Source organism: Chaetura pelagica, unplaced genomic scaffold, assembly GCF_000747805.2.
Source record: "Chaetura pelagica isolate M959 unplaced genomic scaffold, ChaPel_1.0 scaffold139, whole genome shotgun sequence".
Lineage (NCBI taxonomy): Eukaryota > Metazoa > Chordata > Aves > Apodiformes > Apodidae > Chaetura > Chaetura pelagica.
In genome coordinates, this window is record NW_009970717.1 from 4373676 (window position 1) to 4394351 (window position 20676).

General features: G+C 37.1%; 1 protein-coding gene across 1 annotated transcript in view; it reads right to left on the reverse strand.

Moving 5' to 3' along the window:
* Window positions 1-20676, reverse strand: part of ADAMTS18 (ADAM metallopeptidase with thrombospondin type 1 motif, 18) — a 72746-nt gene that overhangs the window by 32110 nt on the left and 19960 nt on the right. Inside the window, exons 3-11 of the mRNA XM_010006186.1 lie at window positions 13488-13770; window positions 9665-9864; window positions 8841-8924; window positions 7818-7977; window positions 7085-7190; window positions 3824-3961; window positions 2236-2389; window positions 1135-1230; window positions 45-193 (exon numbers count right to left, since the gene is read on the reverse strand). Coding sequence (XP_010004488.1) covers window positions 45-193; window positions 1135-1230; window positions 2236-2389; window positions 3824-3961; window positions 7085-7190; window positions 7818-7977; window positions 8841-8924; window positions 9665-9864; window positions 13488-13770 — 1370 coding nt within the window. The remainder of the gene's footprint in view (window positions 1-44; window positions 194-1134; window positions 1231-2235; window positions 2390-3823; window positions 3962-7084; window positions 7191-7817; window positions 7978-8840; window positions 8925-9664; window positions 9865-13487; window positions 13771-20676) is intronic.

Consider the following 20676-nt stretch of genomic DNA (forward strand, 5'->3'; position numbering starts at 1 on the left):
AATAGTTAGTAAACAAATAATATCTTTTCATATCTATGTCTTACTTTGGATTATTGCAGTGTCTTTCTTGATATGTGACCCCACTTCCACAAGTGCGAGTACACTCTGACCACTGGGACCAGGCAGACCATTGGCCATTTACAGGCTTGGGTCCATGATCACCGTATTTGACACACTGGCCTCTTCGACACCACTGCCAAAAGAATGCCAAAAAACAGCCCATCAGTTACTGGTACCTAGTAGATGCAAAAAAGAAAAATATCCACATTTAAAAGCTCCAGCACTCCGGTAAGCATGGGGTCACTTATTGAACTCAGTGGGATAAGTGGGATAGTCACAATAAGATAAGGAGTCTGAAATAGGACATTGATTTACACAATGGTAGGGATAAGTGGTGTCCTAAATTTTTACCAAGTTCTGAGTTGAAAACCAAAACAGTTCTCTTTAATAGCATCTCTTTAGCTTACTCTTCTCCAAAAAATCCATGGTTAGTTTACGGTCCTGTGTTGTCAGAACCTCAGAACTTCCTAGGTAATTTAAAAATAGCCAGCTAAAAATCCATTTAGTTTTCTCCCCTTTATCGTTCAATTATGAAATACTTCACAAAAAAAAAAAAGCTAAATAGAACATTTGTCATTAAATTGAAAATCAAAACAATATTCTGCTGGAAGAAACATTACAGGAAAAGAAAATATTCTGAGTTAACTACAGATGAGTGTAAATTAGGAGGCTCAAAGCAAATAACCATGCTTTTTTTAGTAGTGATCGCTGATGATAATATGCATGATGGCCTTAGTCTGTAAAGCAAATATGGCTTAAGTAATGTTTATCTCAGAATGGAATTTATAACCTTGGTCTAACTTTAGTTATAATTAATGGATTTTCCTACCAATTTGGATTTGCCAGATACATCTTAATACATAGCTCTGTGGGAGAGGCATCACCCCCTACCATCAGATGGGTGCTACTGTGAGGACCAGTCCTGACTATGTATTGTAATGCAACCTTTTGCAGAGTCCAGGATAGCAAAGATGGAGGGATCTGGAAGCAACTGGTTTTGACAGGAGCTGGCATTTGACCTAATAGTCTAAAAACAAGTTAGAATTACATTTTTCTATTTCTAAAATAACTTACCATACTTATACCACAAGCCGTTCCTTCTGCTGCTGGCATGAACTTTGTCTCACACCTGTGACCCACTTTGTGACACCAGAGAGATTTGCATATATCCTGAAAAGAAAGTAGTACTCACTATAGTGTTCATAATGCCCATTTTTAGAAAGAGTAAAAAATGATATATTCCTTCCACTAGCTTAAAAGCGATATATAAAACCTTTTCTGAATTTAGAAAATCCAGGGTTTAAGATGCATAGCATAACCATATCCTGTGTACTGCCTTCTTGGTTATACACTATTTCACTATGTATTTTTTAAAACTGCTTTGAATGTGAGATTATAATAGAACAAAAAATAGTGTTTTAAAATATCAAGGCTAAAATTTCATCAAGTCTACAGTGACTAATACTGTGAAGAGACTAGATTTTATAAAACACAGAAGATGTCTTGAAGCACAATCTCTTCACAGTGCTGTTTTCTCTCTGTTTATTAGCTGTAGAAGAAACACAGCTGCCATCACCTGATAAATGTGCTCTGTGTAAAATAAATAAAAATACTCCAGGATAATAACAGGAGTAAACGAAATGGCAATATTTCTTTTCAGAATGAGCACTCCAAATTATTTAGTAAAATGCCTTTTCTGAAGAGACCAGCAAGGAGTGTAGCAGTCACTGAAATAGTGGGTTAATCTAAATTATTCCATCACAAAGTCAAGAGTGTAAGTTACATTTTTAGTGTTCTAAAATAACTCTATAGATCTTTTCCAGACTTTGCTGTCAATGCATGAGTAAAAGAAAACACAAGAAACTTGGTCCTCCTTACCCCACACCCCATGCATGTTTTGATCAAAACTCTACTGCCTGCTAATTTCCCTTAGCATCATAGGCCAGGGCTCATGGGTCTGACGTTTTCCTTACGACTCCTGGAAAGAACACATTTCCTCCTGAAACTCCCCTGGGATTGTGATATTACTCAAATGAGGCCAGTACCTTCAAAGCAAATTGCCAAGCAAGATAAGGTAGAGAAATAGCCCAGGCCTCTGAAGAACACTTGTACTTATTTAATGTACTGCAGTTTTCTAATGTCATTTTAACTTTTTTAAAGTCCATCAATAAGTACCTTTACAAAGCTGAGATTGCACAGTTTTGCTTTCATTCCAAATTGCCATTTGCACTGGGTATCAGCATCATAGATCTGCCCTGGCAGTTTGTCAGGGTATTTATACTGTCCTGTTTGCTTAGGTTCATCAATCAGGCAGGCAGCTTGAGCTGTACTATAATGAGAATGTATATTAAACATGATTATGATCTTTATATCAAAATACTTTAATTTGTTACAGACCAGCAAAAACACATAATACGGTATACAGTACCTTTGACTGGATTTAGAGGTATGCACTGAAATGAGACTATCTGCTTGCAGGAGCCAAAAGATCTTGACATCTTGTTGGTAGCCTGACCTGCGAAGTTTTAAGGAAGCAGGAATTTCCAGGCTTTAGGGCTATTGTGACAACAAGAAAGAATGATGTCAAATTCTTTTCCTCCCTTTATTCCTGTGTAACCAAGAGCGATGAGATCTAATCTGCTTCTTTCCCTTGAATTCCCTAAATCAGGGATCAACACAATCAAGAGGCACATGGAGGCTGAGGCTTTGGGTTGGCTGTGTCCAGCTAGAGACCAAACACCAATCCATGGTCTACTGCTGTTCCTTTGTATATGCTTGAGAACCTGAGTGTACATCAGGTCACTTGATGCTGGATTTATCTTCCAAGTGTAAGTCTCTTGGACCACACTGCATGTTGGAGGGCTTAGGTGATTTCTAATTTTGCAATTTGCTTTTGTAATCAGAATACATTGCATCATTGCAGCAGAAAAAAAAATAAATCACCAGAACTGCGTCTCCTTTCCTGGCCACTACTCTAAGATACTAATTTGCAATTCAAGGATCAGATACACAGAGCTATCTAGGTGCTTGATTCAAGGAATTAACATTTAAAATGCATATATTGGGTATTAGTGAGGCTTAAACATTTTTTTAGTAATCATGTATAGTTACCTATGTGCAACAGACAAACAGACAAAATAAAAGGAAAGTTGTACAGGAAAGGACTGCAAGGCCGATGACATTTAACACAGACCAAAAACCAGCTCCTTTAAAAGCATCACAGAGTAATTCCAACATGTTGGAGAAATAGCTAGTATCTTTCAATTTTCCTTTTTTTTTTTTTTTTAACCAAAAATAGCATATGAAAAATGTAGAATGTCCTTACTTATGACATGTGCTAGGTCAAGAGAGAAACTCCAGTAAGGAGGCCACTAATGTCAGCTTACATTTTGTAATGACTTTGGTACCACTGTGTCTGCCCTCTTTTGTGTTCACTTCCTACTCATTCTCTAATACACTTGGCTGCTGACAGGAATGCCTGGGAAAGAATGATATGCCAGTCATTACTGCAGGATATTCATGGTGCGTGAAATTCTTTCTTTTAAAACAAGGCAGGGCAACAACACCACTTCTATGCCATCCCACCTATATGCTCCATGCCTCTGAGCCCCTAAGTGTGTGGGCTCAAACATTATATTGGTTTGAGCACATTTTAAAAGAGGTGAATTTCACACTTAACTAATTTTTATGTCCGTTCAAGAGTTCAAGCCTAGTTATTAAAGATAAATTCCATGGCACTGGCCCAGATTTACATCTGACCTACCTGAGAAATTTGTTGAGATACTGTCTGCTGCAAACAGACCAAGAAAACACTCCATTGTTTCCTGTGAGTGTGGGAGACATAATATTACCCTCAGCTTTTCTACAAGGATTTCCTTCTCCATCATGAATCATACCAAAGCTGAAAAGAGAACCAGGTGTGGGAGTGAAAATCTAAATTAAACAGAAGCAAGACACAATTTTGGGCAGAAGAAAAGCCTTCTGGGTAACAGCTCTATGCTTGAACTCCACAGGAAATGTGGACTTCATCCTGTTCATTCTAAAGGGATGAGAACATATACACCACACAAAGAATAATTTGTAATAAAATTAAATTAATGTAATTACATTACATTATTAATTAATGTAATTACATTAATTTAATTACAAATTATTATTTATGTGGTGTATATATTATTGTATGTATTTGTATGTAACAGGTTCCAATTAATAGCGTTCAGGCTTTATTGTCATCATACACTTGTCTGATGAGAAAAAGAGTAATTTCAAGAAATACCCATACTGGTCTCTCCAATGCGAGCTACTGACAAGACATTGGCACATAAGAACAGGAACTGCAGACTCTGACAGAAGTTTTATAGTTTAACCATTTATCTTTCCTGAAAGGAAAATGTTTTGTGGTGAGGGGATGGAAGTAGCAGATCTTACATTCAGTCACATTTTGTTGGCCTGTAAATCTATCTAACCTCTTAGTGGGAATACTGCCTCTTACCAGGTGCCTTGTCAGTCTGCAGCATCATCAGACCTTTCTTTCACTAGAAGAGGTGTTAGGATAATATAAAGAATAATAACAAACTGAAAAACCTTCACATTAAAAATGATAAATTATATGGAGTTTATACTTATAATAAAGCTAATTTTCAGGGTTTTTCCTCTCCCTGTTTTATATCTATACTCACTATACAGGACATCTGTGAATTTCAATGTGTTTTGAATAGAAATGTCATGATCTGTTACTTCAACACTAAATTACATTGGTGCCTTTATGAAAGTAATCTGTGCATTTGCAGGGAATATCTCATTTACTGGCCTGGCTTCTCTACTCTTATAAATCATTGCAGGATCATCATAGTTACTGCATGTATTGCCACCAGCTGAGGCTCCAAACCTGCAAAGATATACAGCTCCTTCTATAAATGGGACAAAAAAAGTCCCAACTAAGCTAGTATTTTAGAATCCCTTATGAAATACTAACTTTGTTCACAGGCATTGTAGCCAACAAATCCACGGCTTATATAGCCACTGACACAGTGAGCTCCGAACTGCCAAAGGTGCTGTTAAGCTTTCAGATAAAAACACAAACTATAAGACCAATACAAATGTGTGACAACTGAAGCTACTCAGAGTGTATCACAGAGTGTGACAGATACAATATACAGGATTCTCCTACTATGAAACGCTTAGCTTAATGAATTCACTGTGGACCTCAGCACCCCCATAGCTGTCACAGGTGTTTGGGTTTTTTCCTTCCAGGAATCCCTGTATCACAAAGTCTTGAGTTCTGTTCTCTTACATCACATACTAGGTAGTCTCAGGAACATGAACAAATTATAAAAAGACATTTTGTATCTGGGGCAGATTTTTTCCAGGAGATAAGATGTAGTCTATTAGACAGAAGTATGGCACTACACCAAAGAAGGGCTGAATAGTAAGAGAATCAAAGGCAATTGTGATAAAGAAAAAAACACAACAAAACCAACATTAAAAGGTTTAGAAGCATAAAGAGGAAGGACATAAAGAGACTAGAGGGGGTGATTACTTAAAAATAATCTATGGACCTGATTCTCTAATACTGATTAAAAGGGCATTAAAAATGTGCTGAGGTCAGTGAAATTGCATTAATCAAACAATATACATTTTACATATTTGGTCCCATTGGAAGTGTTGGCATATTTCCCACGGGCTTCACTGGTAGCTGGATTATTCTTTAATTCCTTGTTTCCCTTCAGATGTACAGAAACCTGTGGAGGGGTCAGTCATGCAGACATTAGGTCATAGTATATACTGTAGAGCATATTTGTACAATGAAAACTAAATAGTCCTGGCTCAGTCATGCAGAATCAGAAGGATTCATGCTTTGACCAAACAGCAGAATACACTATCACTGCTTTTCAGTGACATCCCATGCAGTGATGCTGCTGCACAAAATAAAGATCCTCTGCCCATGTCTTATCTGACCCTTCATTTCAGGTTTGTACAGTGTAGAGAAACAATGCTTCTGTACTGTCAGTACAGACTCCAGCCTGAGCTATGTTAAAACTGAAAATCAAAACCATGCAAAAAGTTGTGGAAAAATAATTAAAAATTATTTGGGGGAAAAAAAACACAACAAAAAACCAAAACAAAAACCCCCAACCAAACAGTAGGGCAAAATCTAATCATCTCCTTTAGATTTAATTCAACAATTCAGAGACTACCTGAAGGCCCATGAAAGATTATAACAGATTTTGTTTGAGAGACAGCAGGTTCTTAGGAAAATTACAATCTTATTACCATAGAAATCAAATGGAAACCCAATGGCTATAGATACAGAAAGGAAGAAACCTCCAGAAAGGTTTGTTGTAGCTGAATCAGTCATTAAATAGGTAGAGAGAACAAAGTGCAGATTGAATGGAATGAATGGCTCCCAGATCCTATGAAACACTGGCTCTTCTGGCAGAGGGACCTCTGAAACATTCAGAGAGATCACTGCTGCATACTGCAAGCTGCAGTGTCCCTTCTCTTTTTGCAGCAACCACACTGATAGTAGAAGCAATTTTTCTACCACAATATGGTAGCACTGTGGGATGCTTGTAGTTTATTATTGTCATCATTCACCATTTGTACTGATTATCACCTGGAATACATAAAATGTCAAAAAAAATTAAAAAAGGAAAGCACCCTGGGCAGCTGATTCACCATCTCACGCTAAAGGCCACACCCCTGAGTGAAAACTCCATACTCTCTTTGGCCTAAAACTACCCAAAGCTTCCTATCAAATTAGACAGAGTTGGGAGGTTCCTGTATCAAAATAAGGCATCAAAATCGGTCAATATCCCACGGTGGTTATTTTCATGATTGTTGAGGACATGGTAAGGCAAATAGTAAGGCAAAATGCATTACCTGGATGCTCTATATGTTCTGTTATATAGCTCTCTATAAATGATCCATATTTAACTTATTTCAATCAACTGGTGCTATGCTTCCGTTCACTTATATATTTATTCATAGAAGCAGCATGTAAGACTCATAAAAAAATACCTACTTGTGTCCAGATTCATGGGCAATGGTAAAAGCCAGTCCAAGGCCTGTGTCTTCATTAATGGTGCAACTACGGTATTTGCTGCACATGCCACTGATAGGTGCAAATCCTGAAGGAAAGAAGCAGTAAAATAGCTTGTTTCTCTACAGAACTTCAAGCACATGTATCATCTGCACTGGTCCTAGTAAGCCAGTCTGTTTTGGTTCACAAAGATGGTTGTCTACTTCATCAGGTATATCATGGATGAATTACAGCAGACTTATTTGACAAGAAACTCCTGTATAAGAAGCAGAAATCAAACCTAACCTCCCAAAATACATTTTAATTATAAAGGTTATTCTTTCCCCTCTGTCATGTCTTTACTGCTCCAAAATTTGGGAATCATGTTAAAAAAGAACTAGTAGTCACAAAAAAACCCACAACAAACAAAGCAAAAAACTCCAACCAGAGTGAATCAGAAATATTCTCAAAATAAAAAATATTCCTTGAAGAGATGACAATCCAAAGGGATGTCTTCAGATTTTGCCACTTTTTCTGGGGCACTGATACCAGTAATACTCTTTCTTTTCTAGGTAACTCAAAGATAAACACGCAAAAATAATACTGTTCTTTCCTCTTCAAGAAAGCTAAAATTCTATGCAAAAATTGACTCTATTTTAAAACATTTTGGTCTCTATGACTCAAGATGCTGCTGTTGACACCCATTAGTTTCTCAGAATGTGTTCTCATATCATACCTAAGGTATCACAGGGCTCATTTTTCCAAGAGCAGATATCCAAACCCGTAAGAAGGATGGCATGGTCGTGGCGCTTTCCATTCTTCCCAACCAGAGCAGATTGCCATTGGCAGAAGCTGTTCAGTGACTGGTCTGCATGGTGGTTGATCAGTAACCCACCCTGTAGGTATTTCACAGGCACAGAAATAGGTGCTTTCATCAGTACTTGACAAAGGTGACTGAGAGAGTAAGAGTTGGTTAGAAAAAAGGGAATTATTTTTTGTCATGTTTGTTGTACATAAACTTAGATATTCCCACGCTGACTGCCTGTGGCAACTGATGCAGTTAATGAGTGAATCTATTACAATTGTAAAATAGAGCTGCGCTTCTCCCCAGGCACACACCTATTTTCATGGTCAGTGGTTGGAATTACAGTGTGCAAATATATTTGATTCCTCATAAAGCTGAACACTAAACCATTTTCAATCATGAGACTAAAATGTTTGTAGATTTCTGTGGTAGAAAAGTATTATCCAAGTAGATCAACTCATCACTAATTTCTTTTCATCAAAATAGATCTCTTCTTTTGTCTCAGCACTCTTGCCAAGAGAATTGGCCACATTCCCACCTTTTGTTACATACTGTCTTCAGTTTGGAACTTCTGACTCCTTTCCCCATCTGATCATCACATCCTGGAAAGCCCCATTCAAAATATTTTTTTTATTTAATTACTTCTGAAGTAGTTTTCTCATTCCAGCTATTTCACTTCAAGACAATGCTGGAAACATTGAAGTTAATCTTACTGGAAGCATTTAAATGTTTCTAAAGAACATTTATGTGAAATGAAGATTTTGGTATCAAAATCTGAGAAACATTGAAATGCAGAAATTTTGATTTTGGAAGCTTTTGTTATTTTAATCTTCTTATGCTTCATGTCTTAAGAAACCTCTAATGAAAGTTCAGGTATATAACATGGGAACACTCAAAACTCCCTGTGAACAGCAGCAAATGAAGTGTACCACACACAATTCTGACACAACTTACAGGCTCTTGTTCCAAAAGAAGAAGGCTCACAACGATAATGTTTATATCACTTCCAATTGTTCCATCTTTAAATAGACTAGAGACCTGCAACGATTGTTGAAGAGGAAATATCATCTACATAGGGTTGTTTTTGTTTGTTGGGTTGGTTTTTTTAATAGCTCAAACATATGTATTGAGTAATTGCATTGAGATTCAATTTGCAATACAAATTAGGGGAGTGATATACGTTGTAGGACTAATCCATGAGCTTAACCCAGAAGAATGATCCCTCAAAACCACTACATTTATTCAATAAACTTGAAAACCTTCTACTGATTTAATTGGGCTTTTTTCTGTCCTTGGTCTCTTGGATCAAGTGTAAACAAGTTCAAAGGTCAAGTCATGTAGTACAAAACTAACAAGAAAAGTCACAGAGGAAAATATATTTCTAGTGAAATTATACTATTTTTCTCAAAATAAAGTTGTGCATTCTAAAAAAAGACTTTGTTTCAGGGAGGGACATCAAGCAAAACAGACTAAACTTCATGATAAAAAATGAAATGAAAGTTTTGATTTCAGAGTATCTGTCTGGTATTACACAAGTATTTTAACATTTTTAATATTTTCCTCCCCCCCCGCCCCGTACTATTGCCAGAACTGTGATAATCCACAGGTGTATTTTAAAGAGCTTTTTGACATAGGCAATCCATTAGATGAGGCTTGAAGAAAGGCTTGAGTAAGGTGACCCTGTTCTTTTTGATATCACTCTTTGTCTAATGAAAGATCCTACTCTGACATAACAATATTCCACAGGGAAAACATACTTCAGTTGCACCACATCCTACCATGTTCATAATCGTTAAGATGTACGTTGTTACATTTTCCTTGCCATGTTTCTCCAACATTTTTTTATCTGCCACAACAAGGGTTTCAACATTTAGACTTCCATTTTTCTGGATCTTAGCAGATGATCTTTTGAACCTTGCAGAAGTCCCATACTCATCTGAGCGAATGTATGTCTCTTCTGTGGGTGGCTTAGGTGCATCTAAAAGGAAATAAAACTCAGTTTTGGAAAAGATTCAGATCACCTCTGAATAGTTTCATCATGGTTAAGTTCTTGTATCTTTATTTAAAATGATCTGATGAATTCTTGAGGGAAGGTTGGGTACAGGGAGAGAAGGAAATGGGAGAACCACATTCGTATGCAATAACCAGTTTTAAATACAGAATTAATCTATAAAATGGTAGCATCTGTGGCAAAAAAAACCACACACAGAATTTTTAACAGAGTATCTACATTTGTCCTGTCCTGAGGTGTTTGGCATCTTCTACTTACATAGCAATTGGTAAAAAAAGTCCTTTCCACAACAGATGTCCACTATCAGTGCAGAAAGCAGACACACACCAGAAGGAAGATTCCCGCCAGTCTGCTATTGTGATTGACATTAGTCTTCTATGCAAATTTGCCACTAAGATTAAAACCTGCTGGGAACATATTTATTTAGTATAGGGAAATGTCAGGCAACAGCAAGGAGGGCTTGACAGCAGGATATGCACATCCAGCCCACACACTCTGATGCTGGAGAGCATTTTTTCCCTCCGTGCAGCATGGTCAATGGCATGGCTAGAGAATGGTTTCTACAACATTTCTTCAGAGAGCCAGAAAATGGGAAAAGAAGTCTATTTCCTACATCCTCTAATGCTCTTGCTATTTATAGCTTCTTTCGCACACACTTATATTGCGTTTGCATCAAGAATTAAGTTGAAGGCCACTGTAACATACTATCTGGGTAACAATAGGATCTTTTTGACACAGATTGTAACCTGAAACAAGTGAGGGAGCTTCAGGTAATCAAAAAAATCCTGCCTGTGCCTCATCAGGAAGTTATTTCAACAACAGAGCTAAAACAGATGCTACTTCCTTCCATGCCAAACTGGAGAATCAAGAATACCATTGAATGTACAAGAGTGGTCTGCTTTCAAGAACCAAGCCACTCTGAACTATATTTAATATTGCAAGTGACTGTCCTAGTAAAATTTTAAAATGTATTACTCATTATAAACAATTGTCCGTTACAAGCTCAAAGAACTCTTCTGGAAGCACGTCAAGACATGAAGACATGCCTCATCCAGGAGTGAAGTGTTCCATTATGGCACATCGGCTTTCGTGGACTACTTTGAAGGCAATGCAGCTTCAAGACACTTGACTCATAAATCCATGAGCAGTGGAGTTTTGTTCTTGAATTAATTTCATTAATAAAGCCTAAGTAACATCAATGTTGCAAGCATGATTTACTAACTACAGTCCAGGCAGTTATCATGATCTAAAAACATATAGATTGTGAAGAAGACTCTGAAAGGTGATTATCTGGTTCCCTAGTGCTTACAGATGGCCAGCAGATTAACTTTTTAAAGAAGGTGAGTGGGACAAGCTACTTTTATGACACTAAAAGCGACAGCACACTCTTCCCTTTCACTGTTCAGCAACCTTGGATTCATTCTTAGGTTCACATAAACAAAACTTGACTATGCAGTGTTAGCAGTAAAGAACTGCCTTCTATAAGACTACATTTTCAATGCCTCTCTTCATTCAAGCTGAAATTTTCTATTCCAGGTGACCAGATTTGATTTTGCTGAAAATTTCACACAGATAGGGCTCCAGATGTCAGGAAAAAACAACCAGGAAAACAAATTAAAAACTGGGGGGAGAAAAGAAAGAAAGAAGAAAGAAACCCCAAATACTGATATGAAGGGGTGTTGCCTTTACCAGATTGATGTTTTTCTTCTACATCCTATATTTGCCCCTATACAATTAAACGATAACACATAATTGTAGCTGTAGGACTGCATTCAGTCAGGGGTTATGGGACAGACTGACTTGTTCTACGGATTAACCAAGGCTGGGTATGTAAATAGGTGGTTATTTTTCAGAACTCCTCCTTCCTTTCTCTTAGAAGGTTACAGGCATGTACTGCATGAAGTGAAAGACTGAAGGATGTGAAAAGAAAATTTTGTGGTCAAGGTAATTAAATGCAGTCTTGCATAATCAGATTCTAACAGTGCATCTGACACCAAGTTCTTAAGCAAAAAGATGGGTAAATTAGTTATATTGAACTCATCACAGTTGGATGTTAATTGCATATTCTTCATTTAACATAAATCCAGCTTGAATATGCAGCTAAGAACTCATAACTGAAATTCTTGAATATATAGATATACCTATACAATTACAGAAGGACAAATTTAAATCAGTATTTTAAAGAACTCAAGTTTATCAATCTGGTACCTAGAAGCAATGGCTATTTTTGACCTCTCCTGTGCTGCGAGTCCCATTTATAAGATGAGAATAATGAATAATTTATTAACTTCTCACATCCCAGGAGGTTATGAAAATACAGTTTAAAATGTACTCATTTATTATAGGGAAAAGCACTGCGTAAAAAGCTCAAGAGGCATGAATAACTCTGAACTGGCACAAGCTCTCACAGAAGGTACAGTAAATAAGGAGCAAGACCACAGTGGACAATGCAAATAAAACACTGTGGAGCAAGTGAGCTAACTTAGCACCATTACCCTCTCTCTGAAACAGGCAGCAGGAAAACTGGACAAAGTGGAAAAGGGAGCATGTAATGAGGTAGTTTTAAACTGCATCAGAATGCAAATGTTTACACGTTGAATCATGGGCTTGTGTGTCTGGCATTTAAGGTCTAGCTTCCAAATCTAGGGAGAAGGAAGCACACAATTTTTAATAAGCAATTTTCAGGCCTCAAATAGGCCTCAGTCTCAGACAGCCACCTTTTCCAATACCTTCTCTCTCATTCTTTCCTTTCTGTTTGCTTTTATCTTTCTTTCTTACATGTCTTTTGGAAAAGGAACCTACTTATTTTCTCAGAACAAAAGTAGGAAATTGGAAGAATATAACTGAACTGAGATAATGTTTTCAATCCTATGTGCAGTCCTGGAGACCCTCATTAAGGAACTCAGCTCAGAAGCAGATCAGCTTTCAAACAGAATCAGCTGAATGCTGTAAGTATGGATATAGGGGCCAAGGGGGCTCTAAAATGTTCTGCAATTTGAGTGCCTAATGAAGGACCCAGAATAGACCTTGGCAGGATAATATATTCCAATATGTTTTTTAAGAGGTGGCTCCCAAAATCTTATTTAAATACTTTACATGGGAGGTTCTTTTTGAAGACCTCAGTTGCTGAAAATTTCATTATCAAATGGTGAGTTCTGAGAGACTTAATCTCTATCTTCTCAGAAAATTATGATTTGGAAGACTTTATCTTCATCTTTAAGCCTAATTAGTTATAAATCCCCAAACTAACAGAGCAGTTCAGGCACTTGGAATCCATCACTGTGCAAAAGCAGAAATCTAAACCAGAATTACTTACTGAAATCTATGTCAATGTAAAAAGAATCAGGCAAGGGATCTTTTAGTCTAAATAGAAAGTAAGAACACCAGTGATTCTGATGGCTTAATAAAATGGATGATGACTTCAATTTAAAGGAATAATCAAGTTTCTCATATCTATCTTGCTTTATAAATGTATTATTTAAAATTATTTTGTCTCCATCACAAAGGTAACTATGAGCCACACCTCAGAATCATCATACAGTCTCTAAGAGCCACTACCTCAAACAAGGAGAGAAAGTTTCCTTACATACATTTCTTGCGACGTCCACAAAAATGCTGCTTTTGAAACCTTCCATGGTGGTAACCATTGGCTTGAGCATGATACTTGTAGGAAGTGTGAATTCTGTGCTGACCAAGAGAAAAGTGTTTGGGATCGGACTCTACAGTGTACTGGTGCACCTTCTCTTCTGCAGTTCGTTTATATAATACATGAGGATGGTGTCCAGCAGGTGACGTGTAGTTGTGCTCCCATGCCAACTGCTGAGGTAGTGGAGATATAAGGAACTCGATCTTCTGTGTCCTTATCAAACCTGACTGAAAAAAAAACAAACAACAAAACCACATATTAGAAGAAAGACTGGTGAGAGTCACAGCTGGAACATGCTAGCTTTTAAATTGATCTCCTTTCAAAGCCTAGACAGATTGAAATATGCTCCTTTTAATTATATTTACTCAAGATATAATCTACACAGTCTTCCTACTAAAAGTATGCCTTGTTTTACTTTGGAGATGACCAAGTTGCACATTTGGTATCACTAAGATCAAGAATGTTGTGGGACTGGCAGCATAGCACCTTCACACAGTACCATGAATCATTTCATAGGTAATATTAATCCATTCTTTACAGTACAGATTTGTTCGTATGCATGTTTGTGTACAGGATATAGTCTCACATAAAATGAAAATCCTTTTGGAAAATGCAACTTCTCATTAATGCATATATTAGTAAAACAAAATGTTTGAATTAAGATTCAGGTTTCTTCAGACAAGGTATTACCAGACAGAAATCCCAGGCCTAAGGTTACTCTTAAGTAGAAACACAAGCACATTTGAATATTGCAGTACACAGATGAAGCATCTGAACATTTTAGTATCATCATTCAGTAATCAAGTCCCCACAATTCAATAACCATAAAGGCAGTTTAAAATGCATGCACTTCTACAAGAGAAAACTGCTCAGTGAAAGCAAGGATTTGATTGCTTTTCTTCTTGGATCTCTGAAAGACAGAAGTAAGTATGGGAAAACTACACTGTTTTTTTCACATACTATCTTTGCATAAACTGCACATGTGATGAAGTGTTTCCAGGATCAGGGCCAGGGAGATGTGGGTGGCACTGAGGAAGTATTTCCATGCAGCTCATTAATCAGTTATGATTTTATTTCATTTCTTGGTCTTGTAAAACATGTTGTAATAAACACTCTTTTTTACCAAATCAAAACCCAAGAAGTTTCATCAGGTAATTCTATTACATTATATACGTAATACTAGCTACAGATATATATTTTTTTTTGGATCAATGAGGCTCTACCATGTGCCAACACCCTCCTGCCAAAACTGACATCCCACAAGGACTACATATATTTTATGCTTCAGAAAAATATGTTCAGACAAACAAATGTCACTTGAAAACCATCATTCTCCACATCTTAAGTCCTCCCAGATCATGATTCCACCTCCTTCCTCAAAATTTATTCTTTGAAAATGCATTTATTAGACATGTAGCACCTATTCCCTTCTGAAACTGATGCTTTTCTTTAGGATAGCCTCCTAGGACCAGAATGTCCAGGGTATCAGGAGGAAACAGTTTGAATGCTGAATGTAAGCATTGCATTTCTTAAGGATCTGTGGAATTTTCTGCACTTTCCGAACTGCTTCCCATGAGGAAAACTCAACAGAAAATAAAAAGCAAGTAAAAATAGAAAGTTAAATTAAAATCTTCACAGCTTTAACCATTCACTAAGCTAATGCTAAAATTGACTTTAAGTCTATTCCAGGTGAAAAGACTTATCAGAGATAGACAGGTCCTCAACAGTCTATAATCAGAAACAATGCACTTTTCATGGAAATTCACTTCTCTTTCCCAATCAGTGTTCCCTTCTCAGTACTCCCCAATATGAGCATCTGTCATGGGGGAGCTAACAACAGTAATTATAAATACATACTGTTATTTTAATTTTGACAATAGAACAGAGTCCATGCTATGGACTGGGAGGCTGTACATATCTCCAGAAAAATAATATGAAAACAAACATAGATGATACTCAGATTAATTATTTGCCCTTCTCCTTTCTCCAACAGAAATGAATAATAATGTATCTCAGCTTATACCTGCTTATATGAAGGCTAAAATTGCCTTTGTCAATAAAAGACAGGCTTTAAATAATTTACAAGAATTTAACTTGCCTGCTCACTGCAATAAGTTGGCATATTTCAAATGTCAGATCACATTTGCTCATAACAAAATACTTTCCTGTAGGGGAGAAGACTAATATTTTAATCCTCATGATGTGTGTCATCACACAATTTAAAAGCAGTTCTGAGAAGCAATATTGACTGGAGTGCACTGATAACTGGGCACTGCTAAACATTTTTTTTTTTCAGCTGAAAACAGAAATACTGTGAATCTGGTTTTTATTTCCCCATTTTAAAGGTTTCCACATCTGAAATTATTCCTGTAGGATTCATTTTGTAAATGATTCAAACCATATGGAACAAAGGCTTTTCTACATTTTCCTGTAAGAAACTGTCCCTGATGTACAGCAAGTTTCAGCCCCAAATGTAATTTCTATATTTAACATCATAAGGGTGTATTGAGAATTCTTGGGGGTTGGGAAGAAGCAAGCTGAATTCTGGACCTTGTACTACGTGTCTATTGCTGCACCTTTATATAGGCTGACTATCTTAGAAATGCATTCATTTTTTTTTCCAGGAGAAATTACACAAAGTCTCCAAAAATACTTCTTTCCCTTGCATTTTACATCAGACACATCCTCCAAATTGAAAAATGTGTGAATGAAAGATACCTTCTTTTTTGATAAGATCTAATTTTATGAAGTTGTCAAGAAGACGAAGTGCCACAGAACAATCTGGACACTCATTCAATCACAGATCATTTCTCATTTCTTCCAGGTATAAGATGGTTTCAGGGATTCATTTTTAAATAATCTTTTTGATAATTCCCAAGTAATGCTGAGAAAGCTGACCTGGCTTCTGACAGACATGCAGTCCTCTGAGTCACTGCACAGGGCAGTTACTGCAGCTGGGCAGTAACTGAGATACTTCTAGTTTCTTGAATTTTAGCCTTTGGTAAAGACAAGTGGCCTGTGGTGATGCTGGCTGGACAACAGGCCAGCTGAGAAATGCCAGAGGACAGAGGTAGGACTCTAGCACAGAATAATCTTTTCTAACTTTATACTGTCAAGGAATTTCAGTTTCTTGAAGAAGGGCAGATTTTGGCTCGTCTGTATTCCTGGACAGTGTGTTAACAAAATGTGTTCCTGGGCATTTTTTCTACATAACCCATAAAAGATCTTTGTAATCATGAGTTAGATGCAATATGATTCTCCAGTTCAAATATTTCAGAATGTGAGCAAATACTGCAAAATTGTAATGGAAATTTGATGTGTTAGGTTTTCCTAGTGCATAGCTTTAAGTACATGTGTGATTCTCCTAGAATCAGAACTTGGTGGTATCTTTCCATTAACTTCAGTGGGTTTGGGACCCAACAAGAAGGAGGTCAAATAGGTCATAACCTCATTTTTATTTTGGATTCTCCACAATTATAACACCATGAGAGGAAGCAGGATGACAAAATCTAACATTTTTACTACGTCTAGACAACACAGCATGAAAAAGACCAGGGACTCCTGTCTATTCCCTTTCTCTCTCACTGTGGCCATCACTAATAATAGCAGTAATTGTGAGAATATGGTGGGAAGGAAAACCCAAGAGATTGTTTAGTTGGAATTTGCCTTTTTTGTTTTGTTTTGTTCTTCCCTCATGACACATACTTGCTATCTTTCTGTAAGGGATATTCCATGCCATTGGAAAGTAGATGGAAAGAGATACGTTGATCTGTGTGGGTAGTAAATAATTCTGAATCCACAAATTAGAGGAACCTGCAGTTTGTTTGCATAAAAGTTGAGAACACTTGTTATTTATTATGAAAAGTTTGCTTAGCTCTAGACTAAAGGAATTTTCAGATTAAGTAAGTCTGTGAAATTCCTCAGTATAGGATGTTATCAACAAGCTAAGACACTTGTTCTGTTCTCTTCATGTGTTTCAAAAAGATGAATAATCTCAACATGAAATTTGTACAAGGGAAATTATAACAATACCTGATTCAAGGTTTTTTAAAATTGAAATTATAAACTGAAAAATGAGAATTTTTAAGCCACTGATAGTTCATATTAGCTATACAAATTCAGGTATATCTTCCACTGGTTTTAGGCCCACCTGGAATGACTTTGAGAGTCACACTCTAACACATCTCTAGTAGGTCTCAGTAGCCTTTTAGTGGAACAGCAGAAATGCTGCTTGCTCTCTTTTTTCTCCCACTGTGTTCATAGACTCTGGTAAACTGCCATTGGCAGCTTACCAGCCTGTAAACTTAATTCATTCTGAGGTTCCAGCATCTCCAAAAAACAGACCCCCCATAAGAAATACGGCAGTGACAGTGAGTGAAGGATTTTTACAACTCTTTTTTCCTGCCTGTATTTTAACAAAGCTAAATTGTGAGACAGTAGACAAACCCTTGCTCTAAACTAAAGGCTCATGGCTGTGGATTCTCTATTTGCATACAAGGCATTTTCATTGCATGCTAATAAATTAAAGGCCATATCCATATTAAATGAGATTAAACTGAGAATTAAAACATAAATAAATGAACTGCAATGTCTCTGCGAAACATAACTACTTAATACTGACTGACAAATTACAGTTTGTCTGGAGACAGGAATATCTCAACTAAATAAAGTGCTAAAAAGTTTGCATGTATTGTCTAAGGAACACTACTTATATCCAGAATGCTGTATTCTGTTAAGAGTATGCACATAAAATCAGGTGTTATAAAAATACTCTGTTTTAACTGATCGCAGCTAAAACAATGGTCACAGAAATTAATGAAGTCTATAGGATTAGATTGGTGTGATTGTACTCAAGCTGAAAAATTTCTCAAAAAGAAGAGTTAAATGTAGTTTCACACCCATTAAAATAGTTCCAAATATTCATGCAAAGTTTTAAAAGACTTGACAGGAAGCCAACTGAAATTGGCATAAAGTTTCCCACAGACTTCAGTGGACATTGATCCAAGACTTCTGTTGTGTTATTTCCCAACTGTCCAGCTCCTAAAAGCCACAAATCATTGATTCAAACACATTTTAATGAGAATTACAGCACGTAAAGTACAGAGACATCAAGAAAAGTTTTTAGTTCTACTTCCAACAAATAAATTGAGAATTTCCTTGAAATACTAAGAATAGAAGAACAGATGACCCAAGTACTATAGTTGCCGGTTATTTGTAATGATCTGAGATCAAAAATACTGATTTTTCTAGCATTCATATCACAGCTCAGATGACCCATCTGTAGATTTTATCTGACAGAATGTTTCCCATAGTGGAATAATGTGCAGCTTGGAAGCAGAAACAGGGGTATGATGGAGATCCAGAGAACATGAAGCTATTCACACAACTTAGAGCTACCTGACAAGAGCTATAAATTGCCTTTGGGCCCAGTCTGGCCTCTAGAATTGGGCAGATGTCTATTTTCAAATAGACATACTGCACTCTGTTAGAAGTGAGAGGTCTCCCCATAACTCCTGTACCTCTACTCAGATTCCACCACAGACTGATGGCAAGACAAGGCCCTTTCCTCAGGTTTTATAAGCAGATAATGGTAGTCCATGAAGTACAAAACCAATCCTTATGCTTTTGCCCAGCCCTCTAGTCATTCTCCACATGCAGCTAGTGGCAAGCACGCTCAAACTAGAATCAAAGTAGCTGCTAAGAGACTGTGTTATTAGTGCTAGCACTGCATAACATTTATGTGTCTGCATGGTATTTTGCCACACCTATTTCATGACTAGCAGCTTGGAGAACAGTGACAGTGACTTCAGATCCATGTCAATGCATACTCAGAAACCCATGTGGAGATAGGCAGTCCCCTCTGCATATACCAGCAGCCTGATACAAAAGCCTGTCTAGACAGTAGGAAAACTGCCAGATGTTTTGAATGGGTTTTGGGTCAAGTCTGGAAAATGGGGTGAAGATGTAGTTTTCTTACACATGCCAAGGAATCTCAAGAAGAATAAAATTCTGTTAAGTATGCTGACATTCATCTTATGGATTCCTCTTTCCTCCCAAGTAAGGATATTCAATCAGTACTAGTACAAGGCTGTTCAAAGCAATCCTACATCATCTAAGCAGTCTAAATAAATTGTTTCTTTAGAGAATGTGGAATGAAGTAGAATCACCTCTTGGGATGGGTTAAGTTGGTAGTCTGATAAACTATAACTTTACTACAGTCACAAGCAAAACTACTTCCAAGAATTATAGCCAGCAGTATAGTACAGCTTGACCTGGTACTGTAGATACCTAGTATCACTAACTGACCTTTTAAGATATGGATTATAGACAACCTCTCAGGTTAAGGTCAGAATGTCAATGCTCTGGAAACTATAATCAAAATGAGCAAATTAAGATGTGAAATTAGGTAGAAAAAATGACAAGGAACATATCTGGCAAAGCAGAAGGAAGGAGCCGAATTGCAGAAAGTGTTTCTGAAGTGAAAGATATCTTTACCCTTGGGAAGCATCATGAGCAAACTGCCAAACCAATGGCAGTAATTCATGGTAATTACAGGAGTTCATTCCCTCGTTGCTTTGACCTACAGCCCCTTTTCTGGATGATCACTGCAAAGGGGACAGCAGCAGCAAACAGAGCTGAGGTGTACCTCCATCCATCGCTTCTGTCCCTCTCAGAAGGTCATTTCACACAGATTCACCCATGTTACTGAAACACTGGACAAATTAAACAAGGTTCTGAGACACAGTGAGAAGGACACAACCATGATTCTCCAGCAGAAAGTGAAAGGTCTGGACCCTCAATCCATACATAGGTTGTTAAATAAATTACTGACTTTTTAAAGAGTGTTAACTTCTAAAGGGTGTTAAGCACTCAGAAGATCCCATTTAGCTGAACATTGTTTCTGCGAGCATTTCCAGAGCACATCTATACCAGTTTGGGAAAGAAAATGTTCTGGGAAACTAGTGAGAATGGATTCTCATGAGATTTCCAATAATACACATGTATTATTGAAGTCAGAAATCCCATGAGTAAAGCAGAGAGCATGTTACTTTTGATCCTATCCCAAACCAGGCAGCACAAAGGCATGTGAACATAAAAAATGAAAGAGAGAATTTAAGTTAACTAAACTTTTC